The sequence below is a fragment of the Micromesistius poutassou genome (assembly GCF_964030765.1).
Source record: "Micromesistius poutassou genome assembly, chromosome: 18".
NCBI classification, from domain to species: domain Eukaryota; kingdom Metazoa; phylum Chordata; class Actinopteri; order Gadiformes; family Gadidae; genus Micromesistius; species Micromesistius poutassou.
The window spans coordinates 2,096,405-2,112,845 of record NC_140288.1 but is presented as its reverse complement, the minus strand read 5'-3'; the positions used below and the strand labels follow the sequence as shown (position 1 = coordinate 2,112,845).

General features: G+C 49.0%; 2 protein-coding genes across 2 annotated transcripts in view; one reads left to right on the top strand and one right to left on the bottom strand.

Moving 5' to 3' along the window:
* The window catches only part of astn2 (astrotactin 2), a gene marked incomplete at both ends in the record, with an annotated part of 226,615 nt that extends 225,310 nt beyond the window's left edge, over positions 1-1,305 (top strand). Inside the window, 1 exon segment of the mRNA XM_084483245.1 lies at positions 1,231-1,305. Coding sequence (XP_084339371.1) covers positions 1,231-1,305 — 75 coding nt within the window.
* A 9,445-nt stretch (positions 1,306-10,750) lies between these two features.
* The window catches only part of znf618 (zinc finger protein 618), a 30,808-nt gene continuing 25,117 nt past the window's right edge, over positions 10,751-16,441 (bottom strand). The window contains exon 14 of the mRNA XM_084483122.1: positions 10,751-14,841. Within this exon, the coding sequence (XP_084339248.1) occupies positions 14,194-14,841 (648 nt within the window). The 3' untranslated portion in view covers positions 10,751-14,193. The remainder of the gene's footprint in view (positions 14,842-16,441) is intronic.

The window sequence follows — 16,441 nt, the reverse complement described above, 5'->3', positions numbered from 1 at the left end:
CACACCCCCCACCCCTCAAAATGCCCCCTCCTCCCTCCCATCACCTCCCTTATCCCCTGACTCCATCCCTGCTTTATGTAAGTGCATCATTTATTAGTCATCGTGGCTGTGGACGAGCAGGAGGAGGAGAGGTGAGGAGGAGGTGGGAGTGGGGGAGGAGGAGGAGAAGGAGGATGGGGGGGGGGAGGGAGGGGAGAGAAGGAGGTGTCGGTGCAGGTGGAGATGAGGAGGAGGAGTTTGAGGGGCGATGATGTCAACTAAGTTGCCTCTCTCTTGGCTCCGCTTTCCAGCACGGTGACACCAGAGCTTTCCTGCCGCCTTCTATCGCATAGGTCAGATAGCTCGTCCTCCTCCTCACATCCTCCTCCTCCTCCTCCTCCTCCTCCTCCTCCTCCACCTGCTCCTTCTCCCCATGCTTAAACTCCCCATTCAGATCAGATGTTGAATGGCGGGACATCAGCCAGCCCGCGGATGCGATTTAAGCGATTCACAGCTAGATAAACATGTTTCGGCTCGGCGGCTTTAATAGACGACAAATATAACGGTGTGGTCTTCTCTCCGCACGGTGGCGCCGGGTTATTTCACACCGATCAACGGGTTGTTTTTTTTATTCTGGATGCTTCCAGTGTGTTACTGGAAGCGCTTGTTTCGTTGTTTTTTTTTGTATAAACATACATATCATTCACCTCAAAAGCATTAGTGCGTTGATGTGCACGTGTGTGTGTGCGCGCCTGTGTGTGTGTGTGTGCATGTGCATGTTGACGTGCACATGCGTGTGTGCATGTGTACGCACTTGAGTCTGCACATGCACACCGAGGTGTGACTGCGTGTGTGTTGATATGCATGTGTGTGTGTGTGTGTGTGTGTGCACTTGCGTGTGTTGATGTGCATGCATGTGTGTGTGTGTGTGTATGTGTGTCAATGCGCATGAATGTGTGTGTGTTTGATGTGCATGTGTGCATGTGTGCGTGTGTGTGTGCGTGTGTGCGTTGATGTGCACCATGTGTGTGTGTGCGTGTGTGTGGTGTATGTGTGTCGATGTCGATGTGCATGTGTGTATGTGTGTGTGTGTGTGTGTGTGTGTGTGTGTGTGTGTGCGCCTCACTCACGTCAGCGCATGATGCACACCTACATGTGTGTGTGTGTGTGTGAGAGCGTGCATGTTGTGTGCGTGTGCGCGTGCGTGCGGGCGTACACGTGTGACGCTCAGCTATCCCGGCATCACGTCAGTGCTCTCGGCCGCCGGCCGCCGCCGCCGCCGCCGCCGTCACCGCGGCAGCCGGCGCGGTGAGCAGTCAGGCTTAATGGCGGGTCCCGGGTTTACCGCCCCACGCCCTGCAGGGACTCCATAAACGTGCCCGGGGTGGCACAGGGGGAGAGAGTATGGCACAGTCAGCACACCGCCGCAAACCACACGACCCGTGCCCGCGTCCGTCCCGTCACACACACACACACACACACACACACACACACACACACACACCCATGCACCCCGTCCATATGGAGCTGGTTAAAAGTAAAAAGCTCATTAGCCCGGGCCTGCTTGGAATACCGTCGCAGTGAGCGCGTCCATAAAGAAATAAAAAACACAACAGAAAAAGTTTGAAAGCGGTGTCAACCAGGTTCATTCACTTCACTTCGCCTGTTCTGTGTGTGTGTGTGTGTGTGTGTGTGTGTGTGTGTGTGTGTGTGTGTGTGTGTGTGTGTGTGTGTGTGTGTGTGTGTGTGTGTGTGTGTGTGTGTGTGTGTGTGTGCGTGCGTGTGCGTGTGTGTTGCATATTTCAGAAGCATTTTTTTGTTGCAGGGTGATTCGAAAGAATTATCCGATAATGAGTTCTTGATTAAAAAAAAGTTATCCATGTTATGTCGGTTGTAATAAAGCTGCCTGTATTCATTAAATTACCGGTTTTTATGCATCCAATTAAACAGGAATATAATGCGTCATCTTTATTGGGAATGTAAATTCACAGGAGCCCACAGCTAAACCCTGCTACTGCCTATAGTAGCTTCTTTAGCTTCTTTAGCTAAGTCAATTCTAAGTCAAATGCTTCTAATCAAATTCCCCAGATAGGCAGGGGTTATAAAACCAAGACATAAAAAAAGGGAGCACTTTACATTTGTAATGGGTTATTCCTTTAAACCAGTCACTGTCAAATGTAATTTTCTGGGCCAAAAAACAACAAAAGCTGTCTGACGTCATGTTAGTGGCAAAGGATCAAACTCTTAGCAAACTCTTATCAAAACGGTAGCGGTAAGTAGAGGAGGGGACACTATGGTAATAGATGTGGATACATTACGATACGTAGTTTGAGTTTCTTCACCGATAGCATAACAAGACATGCATAATAGATGAGAGACGGACAGTCAAAATATGTCAGAAGGCTGCCTTTCTAAAGCATTATGCAATTGAAGAGATCCTTTCGCTGTAGTTTTAATTACCGAAACAAAAAATATGTTTTTATCTGTGTGCGTTTTTTGTTCATCCGCTGGGATAAAACAAACAAAATCAGATACAAATAACAAAAACAAACATTCATTTGAAGTAAATGAATGATGTCAAAAGGAACAAGCCATGCGTGTGTGTGTGTGTGTGTGTGTGTGTGTGTGTGTGTGTGTGTGTGTGTTTGTGAATTTGCTTTCTGTCTTTATTGTATTCTCATGCATGCCCTTGTTTGACTAAACATTGACATCACAGTGTCGGCATGCTTCACCTCCAGATGAGATGGAAATACCCAAAACACAGTAGAGAAGGAGCTGGTGTCACACACACACACACACACACACACACACACACACACACACACACACACACACACACACACACACACACACACACACACACACACACACACACACACACACACACACACACACACACACACACACACAGCACTGGGTGGGTGTGTGCATGTCCAAGTGTGTCCGGGTGTGCGTGTTGCTGTGTGTGTTTGTTCACATTGAAGTGTTGTCTTTGTGTGCGTGTCTTTGTGTGTGTGTGTGTGTGTGTGTGTGTGTGTGTGCGCATGCATGCGTGCATGCGTGTGCGTGTGCGTGTGTACGTGTGTGCATGTATGCATACGTTTGTGTGCACACGCGTGTGTGTGTGTGTGTGTATTTGTGTGCATGCACGTGTTTCTGGAATGTCAGTGATATTTATTCTGCTGTGTTTCTGCTTGTGCAATTTCCTGAATCCAAAAGGTCTAACGTCCATGTTTCCTCAACATGTAAGCCCGGAGAAGGGTTAGAACAGCATGTCTGCGTATACCCCCCCCCCCCCCCCCCCCAAGATCACGCCAAGCACACTTTGTTCTCTGTTGATGCAAAAACCATCCCGTCATATCACGAACAACGGCCAAAGACGCGACTGAATACACTTAAACGGTTCAAGGCTTCGGGTTCGATATAAAACGACAAAGTGGCCAGGACCGAACGCAGTCGCTCTGTGCACGCTGGGCGGTCAGGGTCTTTAACACGGCGTGAAACACGAGACAACGCACCTCTTCCACTTTCACCTCTGCCTCTACCTATGAGCACCACCTGGGAAGCCTTGTGTAGAATAACAGCAAGAGGCCCCTTTTGCGGTCGAAAACCAAAAGGTTTTGCGTACACCTGCCCCCGCTCTGTCCAGGTCCGATGTTATGGATAGGGACGCTTGCAGAAATCTGCAGCGCAGACACCTTTTATTTCGAGGCGGCCGTATTGATTGTATACGGCGTTTAACTGTTCCCAGATCAAATTCACTCGGGGTAAGAAAAGCATCTGGGAAATTACTTCTGTCTTTTTTTTTTTTTTTTTTTTCTTCCGCCACGCTCCACCTTTTCAGCGAGGTATCGGGCTCCTTCCAACAAATGACACACCACGTCGAGTTCATCAGCGGCGCGCTTCTCACGCGTTAATGCAGGCGTGCTATGCGTTAAGGCCAAGATGGAGAGATTTTTTTTCCCGGCCACATATGGACAACAATGGAACCAAAGCGTCGTAAACAACACAACCACACACACACTCACACACACAGCTTGGTGGCTAGGTCAATAAACCAAGCACATGGTGCTGCTGCTGGTGTGTGTGTGTGTGTGTGTGTGTGTGTGTGTGTGTGTGTGTGTGTGTGTGTGTGTGTGTGTGTTCTAATGCGCCCCAGACGTATTAAGGTAGGCCCGGCGCTGTTGACTGGGAATGCACGTGTCCATTGTTTACTCTTCTGTGCATTGTTTACTCACACACACACACACACACACACACACACACACACACACACACACACACGTACACAATGCACAAGCCGATTATGCAAATTGGGGTGATGGAGGGCAAACGCAGGGACGCTAACAATGGCATTGAGTTGATTGAGCAGAGGGGGGGGGGCAAACCCAACACACCCCCCCCCCCCCCCCCCCCCACCCCGACCCTATAGCCACCCACACATCCCCCCCCCGTCCCCTTCCCCCCGTCCCCTGCACCCGGGTTCTGAAAGGCCTCGTTAGAAAGTGTCTGCTGTCAATCAGCCCGCACTGGGGTCACGCATCGGAGGGATCAGTCTGATCGATTGCCCCCCCCCCCCCCCCCTCCGCTGGGGGGGCTAGCTGATCAATCAGCTCTGCGTTTCATCTGCGCCCGTAAGATACCCCCCCCACATCCCCCCCACCCCGATCCCCCCCCCCCCCACATCCCCCCCACCACAACAAAAGAGAACAAAAAGATAAATAAACATGACATGATGTGTGGGGGGAAGGTATAGAGGGAGAATGTAAACAGAGTCCCCCATACCGACCACCATTATATTTCTCTTTCCCTTCATTTCTCTCTCGTATCTCTCTCTTATATCTCTCTCTCTCTCTCTCTCTCTTTCTTCCCAACTTTCTCTCTCGTCTCTCTCTTTCTTTGTCTCATATCTCTTTCTTGGTCTCTTATCTCTCTTTTTGCCTTACTTCCTCGCTTCTATCTCTCTCTCTGACTTCCTCTCTTGTTTCACTCTTCCTTTCTCTCTCAGAAGTCTCTCTCTCCTATATCTCTCTCTCCTCTCCTATATCTCTCACTCTCCTCTCCTATCTCTCTCTCCTCTCCTATATCTCTCTCTCCTCCTCTCCTATATCTCTCTCCTCCTCTCCTATCTCTCTCTCCTATATCTCTCTCCTCCTCTCCTATATCTCTCTCTCTCCTATATCTCTCTCTCCTCTCCTATATCTCTCTCCTCCTCTCCTATATCTCTCTCTCCTCTCCTATATCTCTCTCTCCTCCTCTTCTATATCTCTCTCTCCTCCTCTTCTATATCTCTCTCTCCTCCTCTCCTATATCTCTCTCCCTCTCTCTCTCCTCGGCTCCAGCACCACATGGTGAAGCACCGGGAGTGTGTGTGTGTGTGCGCATGTGTGTGCGTGTGTGTGTGTGTGTGTGAGTCATCACAGGTGCACCTGCGATGGCCTGGGGGTCCTGGCTCTGTGCTCTGCTCTCCGTTTCGGGGGGCCCAGGGGTGGGGGGGGCTTTATAAAAGTCTTTAACGATGGACGTACTGGTGGTGATGGGTTCTTCCCAGTGACATAGTGACGCTACGGCTAGACCTACCAGATCAATCATCCAGATTCCCTGGAATCGGTGGGAAAAGCACTCTGGCTCCAGCGTCCGCCCACACTGTAATGTGAACGAACGGGGAGAGGGTGGAGTTACTCGCAGAGGGGAAATGTAAACAATGTTCCGATAGAGTTTAAACAGTTTAGTCTATCCTATTATCTGTATGCAAACGGTTCTGTTTAACAAATGAAAACCGTCCATTAGCCCTGATTATGGAGAAGAAAAAAAAAAAGAAAAAAAAAATCGAATCGAAAATATGAAAAGAAGCAGAAGAATAAAAAAGTCAGCACGATTGGCCCGAATAAAAAAATGCCTAGTTTGTATTTTTTTGTGTTTGTCTAAGTTGAGCCTCTGCCCGCCGATGCCAAGAACGAAGTACATCCAGCCCCTTAAGATTAACGATAGCCAGCCTGTAGTTACAAATCACTGAAATGAGATGGGCGGAATCCGGACGAAAAAAGTCACTCAATGGTAAATCATTAAAAACGTACTTACTTTACCGTTCTCTAGATCTAGTGCAGTCTCTCGCTCTGACACATGAGTTGGCCGCGCTGGTGGGCTGGATGACTGTCATTATTTACAAACTAACTGCAATACTTGAGTTTGGGGACGGGGGACGGGGACCGGGGGGGGTACAACACAATCGTCAACTGCCACAATGGAAGGAGAAAAGTCAATTGATTTTAATCATCCTCTAAAGGTTTTTAATCCAATTTACTGGTTTTCCAATTACCAAAACAGGAGCAATAATGTAGTCGTGGATGGCGCTTGGCCTGTCTGAGCACTAAACACTCCCAATCATGACGTCATGTGGTTAGCCTATCGAAGTGGGCCGACGTTATTCTACCTAGGCTAACTTTAACCTGAACGTCTGAATAGGGCTCAACGGGTTCATGCATGATCGATTGAGAATGTAAAAAAAACAACCTGAAAATAGAGAGGGGATTGAGGAAAATTGGGTACATTTCAAAGTAGAAGCTCGTGCTGTGTGGGTGTGTATGGGTAACGTCTGAAGGACTTTTATTTTTTATTTCTATTTGTGCTTATGGACGGCACCTCCACAGGTGTAAACGTACAAATCAACCCATGGCTGTAAGCCGACGTAGGGACTGCACAAACAGAGGAGACGAAAGATTCCCAATCAATGAAAAAAAATAGTGAAATCGGAATGACGCTTCAAAAATAACATTTCAGACTCACTTTTGTTTTTGCTCAATGTTTCCTACCTAGCCCAGGATGGAAAAAAATATTGTCATATTATGTACAGATTATTCCATTTTAAATCAAAGATGTCTAGCTAGCTTCAGTGTGTGTGTGTGTGTGTGTGTGTGTGTGTGTTGTGTGTACACGTGTACTGTGTTCAACCTTGACCTCTTTTCCTCTTTTTTTTTTTTGCCTTCACTCTCCTCAAAGCAAAATAAATCTGCGCACCTCTCATATAATCTGTTCACACTTCATAGTCATCTCATAACTCAAAGAGGACATGAAATATTAAAAATCCCTCTGGTCAGCCCCCCCCCCGCCCCCCGCAATTTCTCTCTGTCTTGGCTTAGTAGTCATTTACTTCTCCATGACTAGGAATGCTTTGTATCCGAGAATAGTATACCTCTGTACTGTGCACATATTGCATGCACATGCACACACACACACACACACACACACACACACACACACACACACACACACACACACACACACACACACACACACACACACACACACACACACACACACACACACACACACACACATACCACACCTGGACACTTTTTTCTTCAGCTTCATATCCTGCATCACACCTGCGCTATAAATTATACTTTATGTGAAACCTAATAACCTATACAAAATATACAATAAGCAAAACCAAATATAGACATGCGCGTGTGTTTCTTTTGGTTGGCATGTGTGTGTGTGTGTGTGTGTGTGTGTGTACCTGTGCACAACGTATGCGTGTAATGTGTGTGTGCGCTGTGTTTGTGTGTGCGCTGTGTATGTGTGTGCTCTGTGTGTGTGTGTGTGTGTGTGTGTGTGTGTGTGTGTTTGTGTGTGCGCCGTGTATGTGTGTGCTCTGTGTGTGTGTGTGTGTGTGCGTGCGCGTATATAGCATGACCGGGTGGGGGGGGTTCATGTGAGGTCACAGGGGTGGAGGGGGGGTGCTGGGTGGGTGGGGCTAGGTGGAGCGTTACCGGGGGCGACACCTGACGGCGTCCTGGCACGATGCGTCTTGGCAGTTCTGTACGTCGGTGTCACTCCTCATATCACTCAGCCCCCCCCTCTCGGAGACCAGGAGGGGGTAACCCACGGCGACCGATGCCCGTGACCGTTCCTGGCGTTCAGCACCTGGGGGGGGGGGGGGAAAGGTGGATTTGTTTTATATGAATGCTTTGCTCCGTCCTTCTGAACCTTCTTCGCCCTTCTCCTCCGTCCTTCCTCCGCTTGTCTTCCGCTCTCTCTCTCCTTCTTGTCCTCGCTTTCATGCCATGCCTTTTTCACCCCACGCTCCACCTCAGCCCTCCCTCACTTCCACTTCCTCCCCTCCCCTCCCGCCCTCCCGCCCTCCCTCCCTCCCTCCCTGTTCCTGGTGAAGCTCTGGGGAAAGGTGGATTGAGGCAAAAGCTTTCATCCCCCCTCCCTCCCTCCCTCCCTCCCTCCTTCCAGGAGCAGGTAGGGGTTAAGACATCTTGTTCAGGGATGCTTACAGGTTACGCTGCGGACATCGGGGGGGGGGGGGGATGGAACCCGGTTCCTTTCGGGGGGGGGGGGAGTCAACCAGCCAAACCACTGCACTGACGCTGTGGTACGACGGTCCTAGAAGCCAGCAGCCTGCCGTGACCCCATGTGTACCGGTACATAAGGCCACCCAGGTGGGGGCACCGAACCCCAAGCGGGGGTCCCCGACCCCCCGACCCGGACGTTGGGGAACCAACGCCTGGCGCGCGGCGTTCGTCGTTCGGCGAGTACTATCGCGTGTTCACCTCAACAATGACCGGCGCGTCGGGACGGCGGTCTGCACTTCCTGGCTGGCCCACCAGGTCCCAGCAGTGGAGGAACTCATTGTTCACTTTCATCTGACCTATGATGTCATTATCTATAAAAGAACATCCTAGTACACCGCGCCCCCGCCCCCCCCCCCCCCCACCTCTCCCCCCCCCCCCCAGCCCAGGTGAAGTGGTGCTGGCAGACACGGGAGCGTCTCCACAGAGGTGGCGCTGACACAAGGCTAGAGACTGCCATCATCTTGTGTTTGTATGATGGTACAGATAGGGGAACCCCCCCCACACAAACACACACACACACAAACACAAACACACACACACACGCTCGCATAGGAACACACAGCCACAACCCTATTACACACACAAACACACGCTTCCATGCATGCATGTGTGCGCACACACACACACACAGACACACACACACACGCACATGGACACACACATACACACTCATGAACACCCCTACCCGCAAACACACACACATATGCACAAACACACACACACACACACACACACACACACACATCTGTTTACCCTCCGATTTCTTAAACATCAGTGATAAGAAAAAAGTAACACCAGGCCACACACACACACACACACACACACACACACATAATTCCGGAAAAATACAAACAGCAAAAGGCAATCCCCTACCCCACCCCGCCCCCCCTCTCTCCCCTCTCTCAAAACACACACACACACACACAAAAAAACACGAAAAAAAAAAGCTGATCCGCAACTTTTTTCCATAAGCCAGCACGCAACGGAAGCAATTGTGCAATGATTATGTTGTTTTTCCCTCCGTTCCGCCGTCCTAATGACTGCGACTCGGAGCAACCTCACCATCCCGCGCTGTGGTGAGCAGACGTGGAAAACCTCACCTTCAGCGGGGAGAGGAGGGGGGGTGTGTGTGTGTGTGTGTGTGTGTGTGTGTGTAAGAGGTGGTGGTGGTGGTGGTGGTGATTGTGGACTAGAGGAGGTGAGAGGAGGGGGTGGTGGGGGGGGGGGGGGGTGGATGAGAGGGGGGAGATTGAGAGAGAGTGAAAGAAAGAGGGGGAGACAGACTGAGGGGATACACAGAGAGAGAGAGAGAGAGAGAGAGAGAGAGAGAGAGAGAGAGGGGGGGGGGGGGGGGGAAGGGGGGGAGGGAGACAGAGAGGGGATAGAGGGGATAGAGGGGAGTCCGAGAAAGGGAGAGAGCGAAAAAAGGGAAAGGGGGCGAGAGAGAGAGGGGAGAGAGAGAGAGGAAGGCCGACGCATGTGCTGCAAATTACACTTTCGCGGGCAGCCCTTGTGGCTGGGGTAACCAAGGAGACGGTGCGCGGGTGTTTTTGCATGGCTGCAGACCGCCGTGGGGGGGGGGGGGGGGGGGGGGGGTGTGGGGGGGGGGGGTGGGGGTCCCACTGACCCCCGGGTACGAGTTGTCAGGGGGAGGGAGAAAGACGGCAAAGCGGAGGCCAACCCCACTTTCTATATTCTCTCTCTCTCTCTCTCTCTCTCTCTCTCGCTCTCTCTCTCTCCGTTCACTAATTCGCCCCACTGGCAGGCCCCTGCGGACCCCTCGCACGCACCTCCAACCTGCCTCCCCCCCCTCCCTCCCTCCCCCCCCCTCCCCCTCTCTGTCTGCATATGTGAGTCTTCAATCGCTTCACCCTTATACAAGGCCCCTTCTCCTCATCCATATGTCGGGAGGCCCTCAATCTCACACTGCCCCCCCCCCCCTCCACCCCCCCCCCCCCCCCGCCACTGTAGTCGGAGCTCAGCTTCCTTTTCACCCTCTCAGGGGGGGGAGGGAGGTCCTTCTTCACATGCCATCACTTATAGCGGACCGCATTCTTCATTTTTCTCTCTCAAAGCAAGGTAACCCCCCCCCCCCCCCCCACTCTCCCCCCTCCTCCCCCCCCTCTCGTCTCCCTTCCCTCCACACACACACACACACACACACACACACACACACAGGGGGCTTTTGGGGGTTATATACAGTAGGAAGTCTTTTTTTTTTTTCCTTTTTTAGTTTCGGCTTTGACTGAAGGCCTTCTGAAAAAAATAAATAAAATAAACACAAGGTTGAGCTCATCTCTCTCTCTCTCTCTCTCTCTCTCTCTCTCTCTCTCTCTCTCTCTCTCTCTCTCTCTCTCATATATAAACACACGGGGCAGAGCCATGTCAGTGATTAGGTATTTATTTGGGCTTGTTTGTTCACACGTCACGTATTACAGTTAATGTATTTCAATAAACATTGAACAGCGCTGCCATGTATGATACAGAAAGACAGAAAAAAAAGAAAGAAAAACATTGAATTTTCTCGTGTTTTATAAAAATAGTGTTGCTACAAAAGTAGAAATTAGGCGTTGTACTAATCAAACTCAGGTCGGAATCTACACGACGATACTAAAGTGTAACAAAAAGACAAGAAAAGAAAAAAAAGAATAGGGTTCTTTGTCAAGCAGAGTATAAAAGGAGAACATTTCTGTCAACGACAGACAGACGTACGACAGATGCAACAGTGAACGCTCCACCTGATTTGCTAATGGACTAGCCGTTCTAAAACATGATACATTTCCATGTCAATCATCTCATACAGATATTTGAATAAATTAAAACGGAAAAAAAAAAAACGTTTCGAATAACGTTACCCAAGTTCAGTTCTATATATCAAAACCTTTTTTTATTTTTTTTAAAACGCTAGTGTAGAAAAAAGAGGTATGGTGGTATCGGTGCTCCCTATATTTCTGTAATGACGATGCCCCCTGGTGGCAGAAGAACAGTTCACTTTTATTTACACAATGGTCGCTCAAATCAGATGACGTCATCCCCAATACACCAACCGACGCGATTCGGAATAAGATCTATACCTATAGCCATAATCATATAACCATAGTCATAATCAATTAACTGCTAAGGCTCTATCCCAAGCAAACAAGTCTCGATTTATTTGTTAAAGGAACAATCCGGCTTATTATTAATAAAACTATTATTATAATTATATATAATACATGTTCATGAGAATTTTTTTATATTCATTGCATGCATACCTCAGATAGAAAACTCTAATCTCACCAACGAAAATGTCATTAGTTAAATAGACTTTAGTGCTTCAAAAGTGGCATTTTGTTATCAAAGCATTCCTAGTTGGAAATGAAAAGTTGATTTGGAGCGAAAAACAAAGAAAAATATATATATAAATAGTATGGACACAAATTCATTACCCTTCAAAATCGTTTGCTCAATATCCGTCATGTTAAAAAAAAAAATAGATAATTTAAAATCCTAACTGACCAAAATGAAAACAACAAACACATTGAATAGTCATGCCTTTGTTGCTCTAAAATAAATGTGAATTCTTCCACTTTAGATTCAAAATATGAAACCAGTTACACCGACTCCAGCTCCTTACAGTTAAGGTTTCATTCAGTGCATGAACTGAATCCCTGAAAAACATGGTCACATGATTTGACTTGTGTGTTTGATTTGCGTGTGTGTGTGTTTGATTTGCATGTGTGTGCGTGTGCGTGTGCATGTGCGTGTGTGTGTGCGCGCGTGCGTGTTAGACTGGCAAAGCGAGGGTTTCTACTTTAGCTTAAAGTGGGAGTTGTTGTTTGTTGTTCAGGTGTGTTGGTCAGACAGTTTAATTAGGGATGGTTGTGGTGGGCCTGAGGACAACCAGCATGGGTTCAGTTGTAAAACTGTAAAACAGAATTCAATGGTGTGAGATATTCTCTGATCTCATTTTTGGACCACACTGTGAAGCAATTTCATTTGAGTACTCCGATTGAAGTTGGTTAGCAGTAGTCTGTTTAGATTATTTATAATACATGAACATTTTAGTTTTTAGTTCATGACCAAACCACCAAACCAATTGGCGATTTCATGAAGAGAAACCAAAGCCATGTTCGTCATATAGTTGCCTGATTTATACATTTAAAATATTTGTTTCCTCAGAATGTCAACATTCTTGAGTCTATTTATTCTCTGATATTTGTATGATCAATGCACATTGTTAAAAAAAGATTGGCTTGAGGCTTTGTCAATATATACAATTAAATAACATTTTAATATAACGTTTGAAAAGTGGTCTCTGAATCCAACTAAAATGGTTCTGACACTGAAAAAAGAACCAGCAGAGGTCACTGTTAGGTCCAAAATAAAAGTCATTAGTACACAGTCAGTCATGAAAGTACACAACAATTTGCACTTTTACAAACAATGCAAAGTCATGAAATAAGATGACACCTTCTGGTTTCAAGTGACAACAGACTCTGGGCCTGAATCTTTTTTTTTTTTTCAAGCCCTAGGTTCAGGCAAATATGAATTTAAATAGGATCATGTATCGTGAAATCATAACACACGCCCCTGTCTGTAAAGTGACTTTGTCAAACCCACAAACGGTGTGTTTTGGTGCCGCTGAATGGAGCTGACAGTACACAGGGGCGGGACCTCGCCTGGCGTTCGGTCCATACCTGCTCATTTGGATGACCTTGAGGTGAAGTCGTCGTAGTGTCCCTTTATAGCAGAAAAATAAACGTGCTGCTCGGCGGGGCTTTCCTGAGAACAAACTCCATGCATATGTCTAATGCTAAACGATAACGTCGTCCACTACAGCAGGAACTACACAGGAAATAGCATTTCTGCGTCGATAACAGTGAAATTGTGAAATGCGAGTCCCACACAATTATGACTTTGATACACTTTTCTAAATCCGTTTAAAAAAAAAATCATATTTTGGTCTAGGGACAACTATATGAGAAGGAAGACCTTAGAAATACCTTTTACCATCCTATGGAAAAAGCATTTTCTTACTGTAAAAAAAAAAGAGGAAGAAACAATACAAATGGACTTCAGCAGTGGTGATACGGGTTGCAAACATATATATTCAATCGGTGCACTGAAGTGTATAGGTCATTGTAGGGTCACTGAACCCTGCATTAATGGAATATTTCATAAAACTACTAAAAATTAAAATTAAAATGACCAAATAGACAGATTTCTTTCTCTTTTGGGAGCACGTTCAAACCGACGCCATGCACGTCCGTTCAGTCTATAATCTTACAAAGTCAGACATTATACTCTGATATATTCTGTGTGATAACAGCGGTTGTGGTGTGTGGCAGTGAACTTCGTAACACACATGCCCGTGTTGCTCCGTTTGAGAGGATACGTGATGCAATCCATCGCGATAACCGCTACGGCGACATAATATAGAGTGAATGATTCATATATACCGAGGGGGGGGGGGGTGCAAACAAAAAAATAACTTTAGCTCAATGACTCCAACCCTTTAATCATCTGTACTGTCCGTGTCTCTTCCCGCCCGTTGACAGACATAATATTCAGCTCACTGTCCGACCCGCTACAATACGCCCGTTAAGTCTTTTGAGTTCGTCTCGAGTGTTCTTCAGAAGCACTTTGCGTCTATACACGTGTCAACCCCCGTCGCGTCACACACACACACAAACCTCTACGATTATAAATAGTCCTCGGGGGGGGGGGGGGGGGGGTTCGCCGATTGCGGTTGCGCATCATCGGGTCGCCCACACTGATCTACGTCTATATATGTCCTAGCGGCTGCTTGCTCAAATCTCAAAGCGAGCGAGTGTCCCCCCCCCCCCCCCCCCCCCACCGGGCGAGAGTCCTACCCCATGTTGGACCGCAGGAAGATGAGCTTGTTCATCTCCTCGGCCGTCACCTGCTGCCGCCGCTTCATGGCCAGGCTCTGCTCGCACAGCGCCAGGCACTCGCTGCGCACGCCGACCGCCGGCACCGCCAGCAGCCAGAGCGCCAAGCGGGCCAGCCGGGGGAACCGCTCCCCGGCCCCGCCTCCTCCGCTGCCTCCGCCCCCAGCCGCCGCCGTCGCCGCCGTCGCGGCGCTCCAGTACTGGAAGAGGTCCGGCGTGCCCTGAACGGGGGGCTCCGCCAGGTACTGGTAGAGCTCCTTGCGGACGTGCTCGCCGCCCACGCCGTTCCCGGCGGGGGTCGCCGGGGTCAGGGAGGAGGAGGAGGAAGGCGGGGCGTTGGCCCCCGAGAGGCCGCCAACGCCGCCGCCGCCGTCGAGACGGCCGCGCTTCGGCGTGGGCGATCCGTCGCTGTTGTGGTCCTCGCCGCCCGACCCTCCCCCTCCCCCACCCCCTCCGCCGCCGCCGCCGCCGCCGCCGCCGCCTTCCCGGGGCTCCGAGGCCATCTCGCAGGCCCGGGCGATGATGTCGTCGTGCTGGTAGGCCGGCACGGGGCGGAGCTTCAGCTGGGGGTCCAGGATCATCGCTACCTGGTGGGCGCGCTCCACCTGGCGTAGGGGAAACACAAAACTATTTAGAACGGAAACAATGTTGAGTAGGGAACCATTGAGGCTGTCGGAACCGGAGAACAATGGAGCGAGCTTCGGGGATTCCCCCCTTCTGGTGTGTGTGTGTGTGTGTGTGTGTGTGTGTGTGTGTGTGTGTGTGTGTGTGTGGTCTAAAGGCGGCCGCAGCACGTGGGCGCCCAACGCAACCCGGGCTGGGAACCGAGATCCGCAAAGGGGCGGAGTTTCCCCCGTGTCGTACGGATATGGGGAAAAGCCGTCGGGAAACAACTTTGGTCGTTTGTTTAAGGGATTAAGGGATTTGTTCATCCCTCGTTCAAAGTTAGTTTCAAAGGGGATTCACAAAACACATTTATGACACCCCCTAACCCCCCCCCCCGCCCCCCCCCCCCCCAATGGGAAGGAAAAGCTCCCCTTTGTTATGAAGGAGGAAACCTTGAGACTTTAATGGCGGAGAATAATGAGGTTTCTTTTTATTATGTGTTCTATGGTGTAATAAAAAACATAAAACATTGTTCCATTGTCCAACGAAGTGTGAGGTGTGATGATGATGATGCCTTTATATCTGTGATGTCCCGCCACGTTTTAACTGATCCCACCCTGGTTCCAGGGTAGAGCTACAAACATGGCGATAAAAACCACGGGCTGGTTTATCAAAGCCTCGACTCCTCACGCTTCTCCCTTCAAAGCAAAGCACCGGATTGATGTGTTGAACCCTTTAGAGGAAAAGATGGAACAATCCCTCCCAGCAGGAACGTCACTGGGAACCACCAGGTCCTCAAACTCTCCACTCTAACCCCCCCCATGACCCAGAGTGCCAAAAGCCCAGCTGCTAGTGCGGTAACCTCACAGCGACCCCGGGTTCAATTCTGACCTGCGGTCCTATGCACTACGTCATCTAGTGTCTTTCAAGCCGTCTATCCTCACTGCGCTGTCTGCCTTAAAAGACAACAACAGCCCATCAAGTAACGTTTCAAAGTCCACGCTGGTGTCGGGTGTGGTACCTCGACGTTGGGATGAGATTCTTCAGCTAGGTCTACGGTCTGCAGAAACCCATCCCTGGGGGTTTTTTGCGCTCTTGAGCCTTGTTATTTTCCCGGGTAGTCTCTAGATGAAACTTTGCTTTGTGGAGCTGCTCTATCGTTGGGGGATTGAGAAAGCTCTTCCAATGTTATGTGTCTAATGCAAACGGTTTGCACTACCACCTTCTACAACCTAAAAGATCCCCTAGCCGCTCTGTATTCTGTCCGGGTATTTATTTTAGAAACTTGCAGCACAGAGTCTTTGTCTAGTTATTCCAATTTTCATTATGTGCTTTAATTGTCCTCTGCCTCAACATGGAAGTCTCTTTGGATAAAGTTGACTGCTAAATACGTTTCCAAACTGTTTTTTGTAGGGACAGCTCAAGTAGCAAGCTACATCTTTTTCAGCACCAAACCAGAAACGTTTTCCTTTGAACTGCTGCTAAACTATTAAAGTTTAAGTTCATCATTAATATTCTAGCGGTCTAGGAGGCATTCAGAATGGAAGGAGCTGCGGTGTGGCGGACTTCTGTTTGTGGTTCGGGGACTGAATCCAACGA